General features: G+C 41.4%; 2 protein-coding genes across 6 annotated transcripts in view; one reads left to right on the forward strand and one right to left on the reverse strand.

Annotated features, from left to right (window-relative positions):
• Positions 1-14,360, forward strand: ACTR8 (actin related protein 8). Of its 5 annotated transcripts, none has more exons than XM_014559606.2 (13): positions 1-111; positions 3,472-3,642; positions 4,917-4,995; positions 5,641-5,745; positions 6,028-6,201; positions 6,526-6,619; positions 6,837-6,969; positions 8,251-8,404; positions 9,176-9,271; positions 9,787-9,927; positions 10,838-11,102; positions 11,839-12,002; positions 12,826-14,360. In XM_014559606.2, the coding sequence occupies exons 3-13, from the start codon at positions 4,945-4,947 to the stop codon at positions 12,967-12,969; spliced, it is 1,521 nt and encodes a 506-aa protein (XP_014415092.1). In that variant the 5' UTR covers positions 1-111; positions 3,472-3,642; positions 4,917-4,944; the 3' UTR covers positions 12,970-14,360. The 5 variants fall into 5 exon arrangements, with proteins under 5 accessions (XP_014415092.1, XP_014415094.1, XP_032314147.1 ...); XM_014559608.2 differs by having other exon boundaries at positions 2-111; positions 4,917-5,027; XM_032458256.1 differs by having other exon boundaries at positions 10-264; positions 4,917-5,027; positions 12,826-13,197.
• The window catches only part of IL17RB (interleukin 17 receptor B), a 13,916-nt gene continuing 9,585 nt past the window's right edge, over positions 14,354-18,684 (reverse strand). Inside the window, exons 9-11 of the mRNA XM_032458259.1 lie at positions 18,040-18,139; positions 16,798-16,896; positions 14,354-15,618 (exon numbers count right to left, since the gene is read on the reverse strand). Coding sequence (XP_032314150.1) covers positions 15,056-15,618; positions 16,798-16,896; positions 18,040-18,139 — 762 coding nt within the window. The 3' untranslated portion in view covers positions 14,354-15,055. The remainder of the gene's footprint in view (positions 15,619-16,797; positions 16,897-18,039; positions 18,140-18,684) is intronic.

Consider the following 18,684-nt stretch of genomic DNA (forward strand, 5'->3'; position numbering starts at 1 on the left):
TTCCCGGAATCCTCTGGGCCGACTTCTGGCGGCCATCTTGTTTGTGGGCAGCCGGCCGAGCGTCTTTCCCTGCAGGAGGCTCTTCTCTGGTGGTCGCGGCGCGCCCCTGAGGTTAGAGGCTGGTGGGCGTCGGCGGCCGAGATGACCCAGGCTGAGAAAGGGGACGCCGAGAACGGGAAGGAGAAGGGCGGGGAGAAGGAGAAGGAGCAGCGCGGCGTGAAACGACCCATTGTGCCCGCGTTGGTGCCGGAGTCGTTGCAGGAGGTGCGCCCGGGGCGGGCCTCGGACTCGGCTTCCGGGCCGGGGTGGAGGCCGCGGTGCTGGGCGCAGGGGACAGAGTGGGGAGGTTGAGGTTTGCAGGGTATCAGGCCCCAACTCTCGTGGGTGGTGCTGTGGGGGGAGGTCGTCCCACGGTCGCTCCGCGGGCACAGGGTCAACGACCCGGTCGCTGACTGCGTCTCTAACGCCCGCCCCCACCAACCGCTGTGCGAGCCCCAGCCTTCCTGGTCTTGAGACCAGGACAGGGCTGTCACTTTCCTAGCAACTGAAGTTTAAGTGATTTCAGGTAGTTTAGCACCGCGCCTTGGTAAGGGATACTCAGGAGTTCAGGCTTTTTTCTCTGTTAAGGAAATCTCACGTAGTGGAGGTCATTTCAAGCACAAACAAGGAGAAGGTATACAGTTTTCTAAATAGACATTAAGAATTGTGTGTTAAACCAGAAAAAGATAAACGCATACTAACCAGAAAAAAATTACTTGTAGGAGCATGGCAGGCAGAAGACCTTGTGTGTGTGTGTGTGTGTGTGTGTTTGTGTGTGTGTGTATTCTTACTAATTAGTGAAGAAAACATTCCCACAGGAAAATGGGCAAATTCATAGCAAAAACTAAGGAGGTATTTAAAAGCTCAGAATTTTAAGTTAGACATCTTTGAAGCAGCTTCCTTACTGGTAGATGGGTTAAGGATAATTCTCAGCCGGCCCAGCAGTTTAAAATAAATAGCACGGTGTCTGGTACATGGTAAACCCTCAGGGAGGTTATTACTGTTGCACAGGCCTCAGTTTCTCCAGACTTCTAGTTGAGGGGGCAGACTGGATGGTGTGTAAGGGCCTTGCCAATTCCCACCCTCTGGGATGCTCCCACATTGTGAGGGGGAGGCAGGGGAGAGCTCACAGTGGGGGTTAGGCGTTAGGTATCAGGGTGTGGTGTGGGATGGGCTAGTGCGGAGGACCATGGAAGACTGAAGATCTTAACAGAGTTATTATTATGAGGGTCATGTAAGCCAAAAAATCTGACTTCTTTTGAAGGCAATGTAGAACAGAGCTAGCCAGGTTCGTTTAATCCTCACAGTAGCTCTCTGAGGTAGGAACTTCATCCAGAGCAAGGAAGTGGCACAGTCTGAATTCAAAGCCAGTTCTGTGTATCCAGAGCCTGGGCTCTTAACCACCATAGCAACATTTGCTTAACTTCTGTCAGTTATATAACGCCCTTTGGTTTTTCCATATCCTCTTTGGCTCTCATACCATTATTTGCTGAATAACTTTTTTACTCAATCTTATACAATAATATCCAGGAAGTGAAGTATGGGATTTTCTGGCTAGTTTTTTTCCAATATGTTAAAATATGTAATTATTAAAAAATATTTGTCCACACTTTGAAAAATTGCATTTACTTCCCCAGAGCTTCCCAGTCAGTGTGTTACTGCCTGTGTACCCATTAATAAGGTACAAGTATCCATGATGGCAAGTAGCGTCATCTGTTTAACTCAGTCTGCTAGACAAATGTTTTCTGCCGTAGCACACAAAAGGTTGGGAAATGTACCACATAGCGCCATGTCATGTGAAAGTGGTGCCGTGATCATTCACACATACCTTCTAGGTTTCTGTGTTCCATGTGCTGGGCGTAGACTAGTGAACAAGACAGTAACCCCTTATGTGAAGGGTTTTGTCTGCTGTGAGAGCAGACAGTAAATCACTACAAGAATGACAAAGTGTCATGAAAAGAAGGGGTGACGTAAGATTAGATTGCAGGGGGACAAACAAACCTGGTCTGATGACATTTAACTGCAGACCTGAAGGGAGGAGTAATATTTAACACGGAGAAAGAACATTGCAGGCAAAGGAAATTGCCTTTGTGAAGGCCTGGAAGTCAGCATGGTGAGCTAAGACATCAGGAGACATCTGAATTGGGAAGATGAAGAAGACTGAAAAGGAAGTGGTTCTAGAGGAAGCCCAGAGAAGTAGGCAGGTTCTTCATCTTGCAGGTTCTGGACTTTATCTTATTGGCAAGTTACAGAGATGTTTGAATAGAGACCTGCCAAGAAGACACAACTATAGCTTAAATGCAGGGCCGAGGAGCTGCTGACTGAGGAGTCACACTGGAATGGTAATCCAACAGAGGCATCCTGTTGTCAAAGGGATTGTCAGAGTCCCTCCCTCTCTCACTCCCTACTGAGACTGGGTCCCTCAACAAGTTTACGTGGTAAAGATTCCCCCAGGCAATTCAGATTATATCATGCCCCCTTGAGAATTACAGATCTAAAATAATTATCCTCCAAAAGTTCACAGTCGCCACTCCACTGTGCTGATTGATGCTGTTTGTCAGTCCTTGTTCACTGTCTCCAAAGAATGGAAAGTGAAGTGCATACAGCAGAGTCTTCTGACCTTTGAGGATAGAATTGTGAACTCTGGCTTTTTAACCCTAAACTCTTGCCTGATTAGGTAGGTAGCACAGAACCAACAAGGATAAAGTGCTTTAAGAACAGTGACTGAAATACGGTTTCTGTATATCCTTGGAAGTGGTTAATGTATAAAGCCATACTTCCCTGCATTATAAAGTAGTGATTCTGTTCTTACATTAATTTCTTCCCTCACCTGCTCAATCTGTGTTGCCAAATCTGAGTGATCATACCAATCACCTTAGGAGCTTTTAAAAGTTGCAGATGTTTAGTTTTTCTCTCCCTGGAGATTCTGAATCAGAAAATTCATAGTGAAGTCTTAGGGTCTTTAGGAATTTTTTTAAAACAAGCATCTTAAGTGATGCATATTTAGGCAGCTCAGCACTTCACAAGTCATAGTATTCCCCACACTCTTCTTATTCTTTGTTTAACTATCTTCCCTACTAAAGGAAAGTTCTGTCCTGGTCACCATGGTACCCACAGTGCTTGGCACAGAAATGTACAAAAATTGTAGGTTGATTTGCATTGGATAAATAAGATTTTATTCGTTTAAACAGATATTTGTTGATCTGTGTACTCTGAGTCAGATCCTGGGAACATAGAGATACAAAATGAGTTTGTATTTGGGCAGAGAGCAGTAATTGGATGCCTCTCAAAGAACTCCCTTTAGTGAACTATTTTGGTACCTTTGAGTCTGATAGTCATTACAGGAAACTGACTTCTTAGTCTAGCCTGTTACCTCTATGTTACTTAACTTTTTAACTGCGTGTAAAACACTCCTATGTTTTATATTTGCAGCAAATCCAGAGCAACTTCATTGTTGTCATACATCCAGGTTCAACAACTCTAAGGATCGGTCGAGCCACAGACACACTTCCTGCCAGCATTCCTCATGTCATTGCACGAAGACACAAACAACAAGGGCAGCCCCTATACAAGGACAACTGGCTTCTGAGGGAGGGACTAAATGTAAGTCAGAAATGGAGGACCTGGAGAGAAAGCCCAGGATTGTCCCCTTGGGAGGACTTAGACTTTCTAGTATATGCGGTAATCTTGAACATCTTCATAGCCTTAATGTGTTTTAAAGTAATTACATCATTTGGGGTTACAAATATCATTCTTTTAACTAAGCTAGCAATTTTAGATTGTACAGAAATAATTATAATAAAAGTAAATCCAGTTGTTGTTTTTTTTTTAACCCATCAGGATAACTTGGGTATTGTTGATATAACTTGGGTATCACTAAAGGTGAACTTTAGTGGAAGATGCAGAATTGTCATTCACTTAAAGTGATGCATTAACTGACCGCCATATTTTTTTTCCCAGATACTTAGAGTTTAAACTGAGCTCATATTTCCAATCTGTAAGCAAACTGAATTGCTATAATATGCACTTGTTATGATCTCAGATCAAAACATAATTTTAATGCAAAAAAAAAGTATTTCCTTACAAGGATAAAGTAAGCATTTACTTGTGATATAGTAAGCATCCAGTTTTGCAGAGGTAATTATCAGGAAGCATTTTCATGATAGATGGTAAATATGTATATTGCATTGTAATCTACTTTTAAATTTTAAATCAGGGGAAGTTTTAGGAACTTGCAGCTTCTATAATTCTGATAGTAAGCCTTAGGGGTTCACTTTTAGGCATAACTAGCAGGCTGTCCTTAAGTCCATTTCTAAGCTTAAATATAATGACAATGTAAGAGTCTAAAATTCATTTACATCTTTGGATGTTATAATTCTACTTTAGGGAATAAACCTCAGGAATGAAAATTGAAAGAAAACAAAATAACATCTCCACAAAAATATTCATGGCTATGTGTTGTACAGTATTAAAATAACTTGAAGATTTGTTACTTAAGCAAAATAACAGGTGAAGGAATAAAATGTTAAAAAATTGTAAACATCAGAATTATATAGATACATGGAAAAGTCTCTGAAATACTTTGTAAACATAAAGTAGATGTGCTCTGTCAAGTCAGAAGTCACTTGAGGTTATATAGGTTTTTGCAAATAATTAGTTTATGGTGATGGTTCCTTTCTGAGTTTTATATTAATAAACAATAAAAAGATTACTTTGAATTCTTAAGATCAATACACAAGACAGAAATTAAGGCTGTGCTTATTTGTTGATGAGGGAGCATTTGCTATTGCTGGATTTTTTAAATTAGTTATTTACCATATTTCTTTCCCTTTTCACTAAATCCTTTATACTGTTCATCTCTCCTCCTTTTTCCCCAGAAACCTGAAAGTAACGAACAAAGACAAAATGGCCTTAAAATGGTGGATCAAGCAATATGGTCTAAAAAGATGTCAAATGGTACACGAAGGATCCCTGTGTCCCCTGAGCAGGTTCAGCCTCAGTGCTTTCTTCTGATTCATTCTTTTACCAGTGCTATTGTATCACAATGCATTCATGTGCTTTCCCTGTTTCATTATGCAAGTTAAAGATGAGATTTCCTTTAAAAAGGAGGAAAAACCATTCTTAACCACCTATAGAATACCTGAATCAGTGTTACAGATGTGTAGGCAAGCCAAGTAATTTGTAAGGTGGTCTTTCTTACTGCAAATTGTTGAAGATTTACACTTTACCTATACAGTCTTAAGTGTATCTTAATGGGAAGGTGTATTCTTGGGACATTTGTCACTTTACTGTGATAAACCAGTACTGCTAGGAGTGGGCATGAGTGTATGATATACAAATCTGTATTCAATTTTAAGCAGAGTGCAGTATTAATTTTGGACTGGCTGTGAATCACAGCCTGAGTGTTCACATCATGGGAAAAATCAAGATTGTGAAAAAGGGCAGGAGAATCCACTTGTGACTAATCAATATTTTGCCAGATATCTTGGATTAACGATTAGAATTTGTCACTCTATCTGGTCTGTGAGAGTGAAGAAAAGAGGACAGCCCATTTTTTTCTTGCATAAATTCAGAGAATTTTCTGGTCCTTGTTTATTTCAGGCACGCTCCTACAACAAGCAGATGCGACCTGCGATTTTAGATCACTGTTCTGGAAATAAGTGGACGAACACATCTCATCATCCTGAGTTTCTGGTAGGAGAAGAGGTAGGATACTTCTTTACAATGAAATGGAAGAAGTAAACCTGGATCCTACTACTAAAACTTACTTGCTTTGCCAGGCAGTTCTAGTTGTTTCCTACCATTCTGTAATCCTGCTCTGAGGACCAGATACTGACAGTGGCTCCTGAGATTTTATATACTCTACTCTCAAATTAGAACAGTCAGCATTGTTAATGATAACTTCTGGCCTTAGGATTTTTTAATGTGAAACCAGAAAACCTAGAGAGAAGAATTTTAACAATGTATTCATCTTCCCCTCTTTTCCAGGCCTTGTATGTCAATCCATTGGACTGTTACAATATTCACTGGCCTATCAGAAGAGGTCAGTTAAATATTCACCCAGGACCTGGGGGCTCCCTTACAGCTGTTCTGGCAGATATTGAAGTAATATGGTCTCATGCAATACAAAAATACTTGGAAATCCCCCTGAAAGATTTAAAGGTAAACAAATTCCCAGTTATTGGATTGTCTCTCAGATTCTTGGTTGATAGAAGTACACTGTGTTCAGTTGTCTATAATGCAGTATCCTTGAAGCCTTCTTGACCTTGAAGTATTGAGGATATCTTTTCTTCTTCACTGAACTCCCCCCATTCTGTTTGTCTCTTAGTGTTTCTTTCTACTGCTCTGCACAGTCAGCAAGCTTGCTCACGTTGATGCCTTCACTCTGGACCTTTTTTGGACACATCAGTTGTCTTATTTTTCATTTTACAAGTTTTACAACTTGAGTGTTAACCATTTTATCTTTTTTCCCTTTGTTCTTTTTAGTATTATAGATGTATCTTGTTAATTCCTGATATCTATAATAAACAGCATGTGAAAGAATTAGTGAATATGATCCTAATGAAGATGGGTTTTTCAGGTATGTCTGATATTCCAGTGAAATCTGCTTGAAATGAGATTGTTTGTCTTTTTTCCTGACAAAGTTAATCTGTTTCACTGCTTTATTGAAATACTTACTCTGGGAGGGTTGGTTATGCTTGGATGCTTGCCCAGAGATTCCCAGGCTTTAATTGGCTATTTGTCTTGGGATTTTTACTGCTCCCTAGCTGATTGCTCTCCTACCTTTTGTTTTTTAGGGATTGTGGTCCATCAGGAGTCTGTGTGCGCCACCTTTGGAAGTGGTTTAAGCAGCACGTGTATCGTAGATGTTGGAGACCAGAAGACAAGCGTGTGCTGTGTGGAGGATGGGGTCTCCCATCGGAACACTCGGTAAGGAACTTGGGAGGTGGTATTCCCTGCTCCTCTCCACACAGCCTGTTCAGTAGAAAGCATCACGAGTTAGAAAGAAGTTTTTTTTAAGGAATTACATACTTAAATTTTTCATAGGAAACCAGCAAGACTGTCAAATTCTAACAAGGCTGTAAACAACTGATTTTACCCTTCCCATTGGGAGTCTCTAATCTGAGTTCAAATCAGCAGGTCCTGAAAGTCCTAGTGTGTGTTGTGTGCTTTTCCACAGACGAGCTGTGTATATTAGCTTTGTGTCTTTTGCTGTAGTCTAGCAGAAAAATACCAACCACATTCAAAGCAAAGCTTTATTTAGGCAAGTAATGTAGGGGAAAATAAGTTTTCTGGTCTGACTTCTCTAGCTAGCTAGCATTTTGAGTATTTGCTTTTCTTGTCATAATTATGTTTGGTGATTGATAAGTAATTTTATACTTGTCAAGTCCTTTTATTATGTCATCACTGATGGAGGAGTTAATAAGATATCTGTCAGAAGCAGGTTTGTTGCTTGTCTTTTCTGAGACAAGCCCAGCACAGGTGAGGTGAGCACATTGAGGTAGTGCACATATGGATTCCCTGCAGCGTTTTGTGCTCCTAGGATGGCTTCTTCAGGAAGCTTTTATTCTTCCTGTCCCTCACATAGGTAGTTTGAATCCTACGGCATAGAAACAAATTTAAATGAGGGCCCAAGCAGTCCGTGAGAATGATTTCCTGCCATGCCAAGTTACAGTGCATTCTAAAACCCAGTATGACTTGTTTTGGCTCATCTGTGTATGTTATTTAATGACATTAGTTCCCAAAGTATAGAGAAAACACAGGACCCAGATCTTCTACCAGCAAAACAAACAGCAGTGATCTTTCCAAATTGTAGAAACATTCAGTTAGTGGATAGTATTCTCTAAGATTTTCTCCCGTAAGTTTGTCTTCTGGTGTCCCTGCCATCTCTATGTGCTGGTGAGCATAAACAGGCAAATGACTATCATGTAATGTGCTAAGCATACTGATTTGGAAATGAGCTAGATTTAATACGTATTCTGTTTCTTGGAGATTTTTTGCAAATAGCATGATTGCTTCTAGGTGCTCACCACTGGTCTTTGCTGGTTTGCTTTCTTCCTCTGATCCATTCATTCTGTCCTTTCATTCTTTAGTTTATTCCTACAACATTTCTGGAAACTTGCTATGTTTCACTGGGCCTGAGTTTTCAAAACACCCTTTGCACCTTCTTAAGCAGCAGAATTTCCATGTGCCCTTTTCTCTTTACTCTAGGCTCTGTCTGGCATATGGTGGATCTGACGTGTCAAGATGTTTTTACTGGCTGATGCAGCGAGCTGGGTTTCCTTACAGAGAATGCCAGTTAACAAATAAAATGGATTGCCTTCTTCTGCAGCACCTTAAAGAAACTTTTTGTCATTTAGATCAGGTGGGAGCAGAATCAAAATTGCTGATTATTTTTGTTTTCAGGAAAAATTTGAGATATTTAAAGATAATTAAAAATTTAACAATATTACGCTACCCATTCGATCTAAGTTGATAAAGCCTTGAGGCTGAAGCTCTTGAGTGAGTTTTTGGTAAGATCAGAGCTGTAATAATATGTCTCAGGCTCTGGAACACAGCTATTTTTTTTTAAGAGAGTTTAGCTAATTTATCTCACTTTAGGATCTCTAGTCATTTTAATAAAGGATGAAGGTAAACTTTTAGGTGGAAAGAATAGTAGCAGGTAAATATGTAGATACATACATTTAATGAAATGGCCTCATCTGAAGCACTTTCTTAGTATTATAAACAGTCAGCATTTAATCATTGCATGTGAATTGGTACCTTTTTATGCTATTTGTTTTAGACTTTTTTTTAACTTTTTCAAATATAATTCTGAATTTAAAAAGAAATTTGAGAAACATAAGACAGAGTAACATTTCCCAGTTATTAAGGGAATTTGCTTATTGGTTTGGGCCATTATTTGTATTAGTGTGTATTGATAATGGGGAAAACATGAACACAGATGGTGGGAATTTCAGAAATGTTAAAAAAGAAGCAAAGTACGGTTGAACTCTCGTTAAGTTCCAATGGGAGTGATAGAAAGTTGTAGGGCACCCCTTTTATAGGTGAGATTTAGATGGCAGAGAGGCTTGTCATTTGAGGAGTTTACATGCACTTTTACTGATTGACTGACATCATCTTTTCCTGAAATCAGGACATCTCTGGCCTTCAGGACCATGAGTTTCAGATTCGACATCCAGATTCCCCTGCCCTTCTTTACCAGTTTCGATTAGGAGATGAAAAACTCCAGGTAACATATGAGTGTATATTTCTATGGATAGAAAGCCAGCCAGGTTCAGTCAGACTGAGAGGATATGTACTTGCTGGAAACCTTATGAGGTCAGAATGTCAGCTGGTTGTAGATTTTTTAGCTGCTAACCCAACATTTAAGCCACTGATAAAATACAGATTAGAACAGATCTGAGGACCATCTTTTTAGTTGGCCACTATGTGATGAATTGTTATTTAGAGAGAGGCACCATTCTTATTAGGAAATTGTAAAGTAGATTACTAGGCAATTATTTTACATTTACTGTGAGATCTCTCTCTCTCTGGTGTCATATCACCCATTCAGTTTGATGAGAAGTGAGTTTTCTGGCCTGTCATGCACTGAAGAAGTTATGCTACTCCCAAAAGAGAGCACTCACTTGGTCTAACTTATAGGACCTGATTTGCCAACTTAGTTTGTGGAAGAACAAAATTTGATGGACCAGTTTTTTCAGGAGGCAGTATTCTTGGTTGGTCATTCTTTCCTTCTATGCACAGGCTCCGATGGCTTTATTTTATCCAGCAACTTTTGGAATTGTTGGACAGAAAATGACAACTTTGCAGCACAGATCCCAGGGTGACCCTGAGGATCCTCATGATGAACATTACCTGCTGGCCACTCAGAGCAAGCAAGAACAGGTCTGTGTTAATTCTGGTATGAGAGGAGGCAGTTTGGATGTGCAGAAGTTTGCCCGAATTAATGGATCATTGCAGTCACTCTCGTCTGACAGCATACTAAAGCTGATAACTGTTTTTAGGGCTGTAGATGAAATGAAGTCTATGTTTAAAATCCAGATGACAGATGTCTTTATTCAGCAGACATCAAACCAGTTTTCAGAATACCAGTCACACATTTTAAAGTTAATTTAATGAGGATACTTCCCTGTTGGCGTGCATTATTTCTTTTGAATATTTATCCAGTGGTATTTTCAATAAAATCCCATCTATTTTTTAATTATCACTTAGAAGTTGGGTAGCATAGACAAAGAGCTGAATTCCTTTGTCCAAAACTGATTCTAAGAATAGGATGTCTGATGCAACGGTACAAATTAAAGCTCTTGTCTGCTGATGAAACAGCAGTTCATGATGGGGAGAAGTAGAGGGCAGTAAACCTTTTCTAGTCTTGGTTCCTATCCCAAAGCTGAACATGAAGTTATTAGATAAGATCTGGAAATGAGGATCTGTAACAGCCACCAGTCCACATAAAAACTCAGTTCAAAGGTGAAAAAGTTGATCTACGCTGACTTTTCAGTTTCAAAACCCAATCAATAAGAGTAAAGTTCTGTGATCTGCCTGCCTGCCAGTGATTGCTTTGGAATTGTCAGCATGTCCTCATCTTCTGCACACCGCGTGTCACTCCCAGATTATCCAGGGGTGGGAACTGGGTGCTTGGTCATATACTGTGGTGTGTTTCCTCTCTGCAGGCACAGCTTTTGTTTTATGTGGTGTAGATTAGTGAGGTAGGGAGGGGTGGATCTAGCTGGAAACATCAACAGTGTTCTATTATAGTCTTATCATCTCTCTGATTGTCCTTTTGATTGCTTTAAAGTCTGCAAAAGCTACTGCTGATCGAAAGTCTGCATCTAAACCCATTGGATTTGAAGGGGATCTTCGTGGCCAGTCCTCTGATCTTCCAGAAAGACTGCATTCCCAGGAGGTGGATTTGGGGTCCTCGCAGGGAGACTGCTTGATGCCTGGCAATGATTCTGAGGAGGCTCTCACTGCACTGATGTCCAGGAAGACAGCCATTTCACTGTTTGAAGGGAAAGCTCTGGGCCTGGATAAAGCCATCCTTCATAGCATAGACTGTTGTTGTAAGCACATCTGGGGAGCCGGGAGAGAGCAGGGTTCAGGCTGGGGTGTAGTTTTGCACTGCAGCATATTAATTCAAAAACTGTTGAGCACCAACTTTATGCCTGCATTGTCAGATGTTAGCAATTGGTTTCTGGCCTCATAGAGGCCTAGTGCAGGAGACCAAAAGAAGTCAAATAATCACACGGTGTGAAATTATAACTAGCAGGTGCTACAAAATTGAACTAAAGGGTACTGATTTTGAGAGCTTCTGATTGAGGGATTTAATAGGGAATTTTTACTCAGGAGGAGGTGTGGAGAATGCGAGGCATGGAAGGCTTTCTTGAAGAAGAGCCACTTGAGAAAGATCTAGCGGGGAGTGGGGTGTTCTCTTGTCACAGGTTGGGTGGCATCCCAGGCAGAAGAAGAAGCCGCCTATGTGAAGGCCAGTGTGGCTGGGAAGCAGGGTGCAAAGAGGAGGCCATAAAAGTGTTGGGTAGACACCTTGCTGGACTTTGTAGGCCCCCTTAGAGATTTTGGTCCTAATGCTGCTATTAGCAGGGTGAGGGGTGGGGACAGCAACATGCCCACATTTGTGTTTTGCAAGGTTCTTCTGGCTGCACTGTAGCATTGTTGAGGGATGGGTTGTAGAGGGCCAAGAAGGCTCCTGCAGTTATCCAAGCAAGAGATGATGGTGGCTTGGTCTAGGGCGGTGATGGACAGAGAAAAAGTGTGGAAGGGATTTCACTGTCTTTTCAGCATCTGATGATACCAAAAAGAAGATGTACAGCTCCATCCTGGTGGTGGGAGGTGGTTTGATGTTTCATAAAGCTCAAGAATTTCTGCAGCACAGAATTCTCAATAAAATGCCACCTTCATTCAGGCGAATTATTGAAAATGTGGATGTGATCACGAGACCGAAGGTATGTTGTTTTTAGTGCAAGTTGGACTCTATGCAGATGAAACAGCATTGATTAATTGTTATGTCATATGTGGACAGAAAATCCTGGGACGCATGAGTTTGTGTCTGGGGAGTTCTTGAGGGCTTGGAGCGGGTGGAAGAATTACTTTCAGCAGGTCACAGAGGTGGTAAAAGGAGCTGTGGACTAGGGATCCTGATTACTGGGTTTTAGTCCCTGCTGTGTCCTCCAGACTACCATGACTGACTTCCACCTTTGTAAAAGCACTGGGTGGAGCAGGGAAAAGTCTGACCCTTCTCAGCTGTCAGTCAGAACAATTCCATCTTTATCTCTTTCATATTGAGGCTTTCCTGCTGCTCCATGGGCCAGGTGGTTGTCAGAGATCTTTTGCTGTTGAACTGTCTTGAAAAGAAACACATTCAGGAATTTAGAAACAGATTGTTCCTGTATTTTATTGTATCTCACTGACAATTCCTGGGAATATGTTTATTTTAATCTTCAGGGAGGGATTGTGGGATATATTTATTACACTGAAACTTTAAAATATTTCCTTACATATGTTCCTGACTATAGGAACCATTGTGGAATGATGGTGAGTAGTGAATAGTAGCATCTTCAGTAATAAAAACTAAAAAGTTTTCTTGTCAGTTGAAATAGAAAGATGTCTGTACTTCATGGGTCCTTCATGGGTCTTTAATGCAAGTTGAAAATCTGGCTTTTTAGGTATTGACTCAGCGGGGCTCTTTTTACCCCCAAATTCAAATAAATGATTAAGTGTATGTGTCACCTGCTTACATCGAAATATCCTTGTGTATCACTTCCCTAGGACATGGATCCCCGGCTGATTGCATGGAAAGGAGGGGCAGTGTTGGCTTGTTTGGATACGACACAGGAACTGTGGATTTATCAGAGAGAATGGCAGCGTTTTGGTGTTCGCATGCTACGAGAACGAGCTGCTTTTGTGTGGTGAAATGGACAGAACAGTCGCTGTTGAAGACCAAAAACATGCCTCGTGGTATAAAAGACTCTTATAGAATATTTGTATTCTAATTTATTGACCTAGTGCATAAGGTTCATGAAAATTTTAACTTTATTTTAATGAATTTTAACTTTTATGTGAGGACATGACATTGGTGTAAAAACTGAGCTGCTTTTGTAGTCAGGACATTTGAGAATAAATATTAACTCCGGTGGTAAACTCTGCGCCTTTCTCAGGGTCTCAAACTTCAGATGATGTAAAATGCTGCAGTAGAGCAGTTCTCAGTGGTGAAGTCTTTCATATAGGTTGCCTTCAGAGTGTCATCAGGCAGTCTCATGTGACGGTGAGGGTTGGGTGTGTGATTGTGTACCCAAATTGTGAGCAATGTCTGGTTACGCATTTTCTCTCTTGTCTAGTACAACAAGCACTTATGTCATGACTCTTGTGTGCTGCTGGAATTCCAGATAGGAAGAGAAGCTTCTTTTTAAAAAAATTTTCATTTTCTCTTGGATTACAAAAAAGTTTGGGGCCCATTCAGGTCTAGATTTTCAGAGGCAAAGATTTAAGTCTGGGCTGGCTGGTTTTTGTTACCAGCATGATCTGGGGTGGGCTTGGGAAGGAGAACAATCATTATTTGACCCAAATGGAACAAAAACTATAAAAGGAAACTCATTTTCTTCCTAAAGCCAAGTAGAAATGATTTTTGTATAATTTAGACTTGTTAATATGTCATACAGAAAAGCAAGGTGACTGTTGGAATTACTAACTGAATCATCAGGTCCCTAATTTTCCTTTATCTGAAAATGAAGTGAAAGTTTTTGGAGCTCTTTTTGTTCAGTATGATCAGTTGACCTTAATCTGTGAGCAGTCTGAACTAAAGTTTAAATACAGACAGCTGTTACCACCAGTGGTCCAGGCCTTGGTCCAGCCTTTTGAGCCCCTGGCCAGAGAAAAGGAAGGAGGTTTGGAGACAGGAGCCAGTGAGCACAGCCTGGGGGCTCAGACACCTGGGAGGATGCAGAGGATACGTGATTCCTGCCACTCTCTGCTAGGCACCTTCTCGCTCCCAAGAATGGGGGTGGGGTAAGATGAATGTAGGTACAAATAAGAGATGCAGGTGAAGGGGAATATAGAAAGAGTAAGGATGGTGAGAGGTTTAAGGTTTAGGACGTGGAAAAATGCTGGCACTGGAGCATTTTACATAAATCATCCTAAGGATCTGCTCAGTAGGTCGGAAACGAAGAGTCTGCCAGTGTAACAGAATTTTTACGTGCTAGTACTACTTGGGATGTTTGCCTTCAATCTAAAATTGTTTTGCTGTTTTTTGCTTTTTGTTTTTAGGTTTTTAACAAAATAATTAAATTTATACAATACTGATTTTATTTATGTTTCTTCTTATTTATGTTTCTAGGCTGCTTCAATACAATTTAGTATTGGCTACTTAGTTCTAAAAGCATATTAAGTATTTCTGTTTATGATAGTTTTTCACCTTATAGCATATTGCTCTTATAACTGGTAGGTGTTGATTCAAGTTGGTTTCTGGTCCAAGTTTTGACATAAGCCATGTCTGCTTCCTTTTACAGGCACAGAAAACTGATTATGACAAATAAGTGAACGTTCACATTAAATGTATTGTCTCAGGCAGTACGAGGTAGTTGCTTATGAATCTGGACACTATGCTTCTTCATTGTGGTCTTTATCTGTAAGACGTGTATTGGAAGGAGTGGCATGGCCCTTTAAGGATAATTTACATTTTAAGAGTCATCCACCTGTAACTGATCCACATTCTAGAGCAGACACAGTCTTGGACTATGTGAAAAAAATAAGCATTCCTAGGAAAATACAAATACTAATACAAACAGCCTTTTGGTGATCTCTGCATTAAGAAAAAGATGCTTTCAGAGAAAAAGTTGTAAGAGTTAAAATGTCAGAACCCTTAATCCCTGGGTGGTTCAAGGTTTGACTGTAATTCTCCCTACAAGTAACCTGTACAGGAAACTTCAGAATCATCACAGATGCTTTTTTCCCTGTAATTGGAGGGGTAGTAAGGCTTTAAGGTCACCTGCTTCGTGGGTGGCTACAGAGAGGAGCAGCTGTTGTGGCAGGCTTGCAGCCTTCTCCCCACCGGCACATGCTGCTTGATATGGAAAAGCTCTTTGCGGAAAGCGGTAACGTCCTTCATGAGGTGGTACGTGGGGCAGATGCCAAGCGCACTGTAGTCGTCTCTGGTATCAGCTTCACTGAAATAGACCACCACATATTTGTGCAGATGAGTTTGGCTTCTCAGATCGCTGCAGAAGAGGGTAAAGGCGAGGGGGAACAGGTCTTGGAAGTTCTCACGGGCACTGCCCTCACTCTTGCCGCAGGTACCATCACACATGGTGTTGACATCATTGGAAAGAAGGAAAATGACCCTATCCGCTGCTTTTTTCTGAGTGGTAAGCCACTGCACGGGACCCATCTCAGCTATTTTCTTTTTCTGCCACTTTTCAAGGATAACCTCACTTCTGCAGTGGTTTTGAAGAAATTCAGTGAAGTAACAAACCGTGTGATGGAAACATATTTCCGATGGGTAAACCACAAGAACCTTAGTGGGGGGCAGTAGAGTGGAAGTAGGGGAAGAAGTCTTCTTGATCCTTTCTGTGGGGGGAGAAACACATTTGTTATCTGTGAATAACAAGTAGCAGGCTTTCTTTCACTCTAGTCTAAACCATCGCTGGTAAATGATCCCTTGCTGGAGCACCAGGGATGTTATTGCCAGAGAGGAAGAGATCCCTGATGCTCCTTTTGTACACATCAGCTGAAACACACCAGTGCTTAAACCTTAAAGATACTGTAAAAGATGTATTTTCTAAATCCCTGTCACTGAATAATTCTTAATCAAGCCGTATCTTTTCAAATAAATTCATAGAAACTGTTTAGGTTTAAGGTGGTCTGTGTCAGGTGGGTGATTGTAACTTTAGTATTTCTAGTGTCATATATGAACAGGAACAGTTGACCACTTGTCCTTCACATCTCATCTTGAGTTGGATCAAATCAGAAGTTGTTCCATCTTCTACCTACAGGTGGTGGAGTTTATTTACAGTTCTGTAAGGTTAAGTGGTAGCCCATTTCAGCTGGAATTCAACTGGGATTCTGTCCTGTGTGTGCTACAAAGCAGATACTAGGTATGAAACTACTGTTATGGATACAGGTCAAACATTGCCCCCTAAATACAAGTATTTCTATGGTCAGACTTCCATGTGGCTTACTTAGCTCAGAAACAACATTGGATTAATCTTGTCCTATCTGTGACAGCACAAAGTCTGCATTTATATTGTCTATGTGTGGAGGGGAGGAGAAGAAGAGGTTTTGAGTGGACCTCCCTCTAACTCTGATCTATATAAATACTCTGATTTCTTATTCAGGTCCTCAGTGTTTTAGAGTCGGCCATATCCTTAGAGTATATGAACCCAAGTGAGTGTTATTGGAAGAACTATTTTTAAAAAGGAGGAACTAACATAGAGTACCTATCACCGGTAAAGTGCAATTTGTTATTAGCTATCTTTGGCCCATTTCAGTCCTTGTAGATGCCTTGATGGTAAAAAAGGAAACAGGTGATGGTCTGCAGTTCTGGAGGTCCCGATCCCCGCTTTCCCTTAGCAGATGCAGTCCAGTCATTGTATCAGTCTTTAGGGGAGCTCTAAGGCATTAAATAAATGTTGTCTGACTCTTGTCTAATGCCAAAATGTGATTGCCTCTGGAGGAATCTCTTTTACAAAAAATTCATTGTTACTTCCTCATCTAGGTTTCTCTAAAGAACTGAACTGTAACCCTTACCATGCCTCCAGGTTAGGTAGATCCCAACTGCCAGCAGCCATGTGGCCACCAGCAGAGCCGAGAGGAGGAGAGGCAGCCAGCCACCCAAGACGCTTCTGCCTAGAGAAAACAGAACTCGCTCATCTTCAGCAAAACAATCCAAATTTTTCTCCTATTTGGAAACAAAATTTTGCTCAATGCTTTGTGTAAGTTTTGGTCCCTTTAAAACCAGGGGTTAGTAGATCTCTAGAGGGGGTCTGCAGATCGGTATGTTTTTCTGTAAAGTGTCCAGGTCTTTCATTAGATTCTCAATAGGGCTAGGGGACCCAGGAGATTAGGAACAGTCCTCTAAAATCACTTTGGCCTCTCACTCCATATTTACGCAGGCATTTTCACTCTGGTAACCAGAGTTTACATTCGTTTTTTTGTTCTTTGACAAATTAATGTAATTTGGGGTGCAATTACTTAATATATAGTATGCACAGACGGTGTTTTTAAAGGCTGTTTATTAGGCTGACAAACGTGGAGGGTAATGCCACCCCATCACAGGAATGTTGAGGATCGGGTAAGCTCCAGCGTGTCAAAGTGCTCAGGAATCCATAGGTACTAGGCCCACATAGCAGTCAGGACTGTTAGGAGGCTGGGTTTCTAAGAAAAACACTTTTCCACTTTTGACACCACCCCTGGGCTAGTTCTGGAAGCATTTTATTTGTTTACCTGCAGTGAAAACTAACATCTCTAAATTTAGAGAGACATTTTCCAGAATAAGCTGCTCCCAGACACCAGTGAGACACCAGTGTCTTTTGGTGCCACTATTCCTAATTTGTTAACCAAATGTTGACTGTGTAACCACATCAAGTTACATTAACAGCCAGGCCTGGGCCACTGAGACAGATAAGAAAGTCAGAACGCAGGAAACATGGGTTCCCTCATATAATCGGTCCTTTTACACTAGTGACTTTTCAGCAGATCCTTGTGGCACTTTGAACATCTGTTTTGCACTATTGATTTTTTTTTCCCCTTCTTGTTATTCCCTGCTAGGTAAAGGATCTCAGTCTTATAAACAAAGCCTTATTCTTACTCAGATTGCAGCTCTTGGGCACAGCACTGCTGTCTTTTCTGGCACCCTGTTCAGCCCACGGAGGCAGGGACTCTCCCTCATGTTCCCCCACACACAGCCGGTCACATGTTGAATGGGGGTGGGGACAGGCCTTCCTTTCCTGAGCCTCTTTGATGGGCTCGTGGAAATGGCTGGGCACTTACTGTGATCCCGAGGGTAGGGGACCCCTGCTTGTGGGCAAAGCATAACGACTGCTTTGCGTCGGATGCAGTCATTGCCACAGGTATGGAAATACGGAGTCAGCTGCGGAGAAATAAGGGGCTCAGAAAGCTCTCACCATGCTTCAGTCTCGCATGATTCCTACTTCCACCAGAATTTCTCGTCATTTTTTTCTCTGGCTTCAACCCCTCTCTAGCATTCTAATAGGACATTTTTCCCCCTTGGTCATACTTTCAAACAAAGCCCTAAAATCCAGACCAGTGGCCGAAGACCAAACACTTGCTAAGACTCCTGGGTTGTGACCCTAAACCTTGTACATGTTGCTAACATGTTTGTTTCCTTATCTAAAAGGGTTAGGTCACATCCTAATACATATGCAAATATGTCCTCTTAAAAAAACAGTGGTGGGACTCCTCTTGACCCAAGTCTGATTTATGACTGGTAAGTCCCCTGGGACAAGGAGAGTCGGGTTCCCTGGAAAAGGGGTGCGGTCAGAACGTGCTGACAGTTATCTGCTCCACCTGGTGTGTCTAAGCGCTGCCTGTAAGTCCCAGAGGATGAAGAACAAAAGCTCCTTTTATGTTGTGTGTAGCTGTGTCCCACCCAGGCCCTCCATGGCCCCATGGCAT

The sequence above is a fragment of the Camelus ferus genome, chromosome 17 (genome assembly GCF_009834535.1).
Source record: "Camelus ferus isolate YT-003-E chromosome 17, BCGSAC_Cfer_1.0, whole genome shotgun sequence".
In the NCBI taxonomy this organism is placed as follows: Eukaryota; Metazoa; Chordata; class Mammalia; order Artiodactyla; family Camelidae; genus Camelus; species Camelus ferus.

What these genes read in the sequence shown, in the direction of transcription:
- ACTR8 (XM_032458256.1), top strand. Translation starts at nt 142, where the DNA reads ATGACCCAGGCTGAGAAAGGGGACGCCGAGAACGGGAAGGAGAAGGGC. An exon ending in CTCAGAGCAAGCAAGAACAG is followed by an intron (nt 9,928 to 10,837) that starts GTCTGTGTTAAT and finishes ATTGCTTTAAAG; the next exon opens with TCTGCAAAAGCTACTGCTGA. An exon ending in TCATAGCATAGACTGTTGTT is followed by an intron (nt 11,103 to 11,838) that starts GTAAGCACATCT and finishes CTGTCTTTTCAG; the next exon opens with CATCTGATGATACCAAAAAG.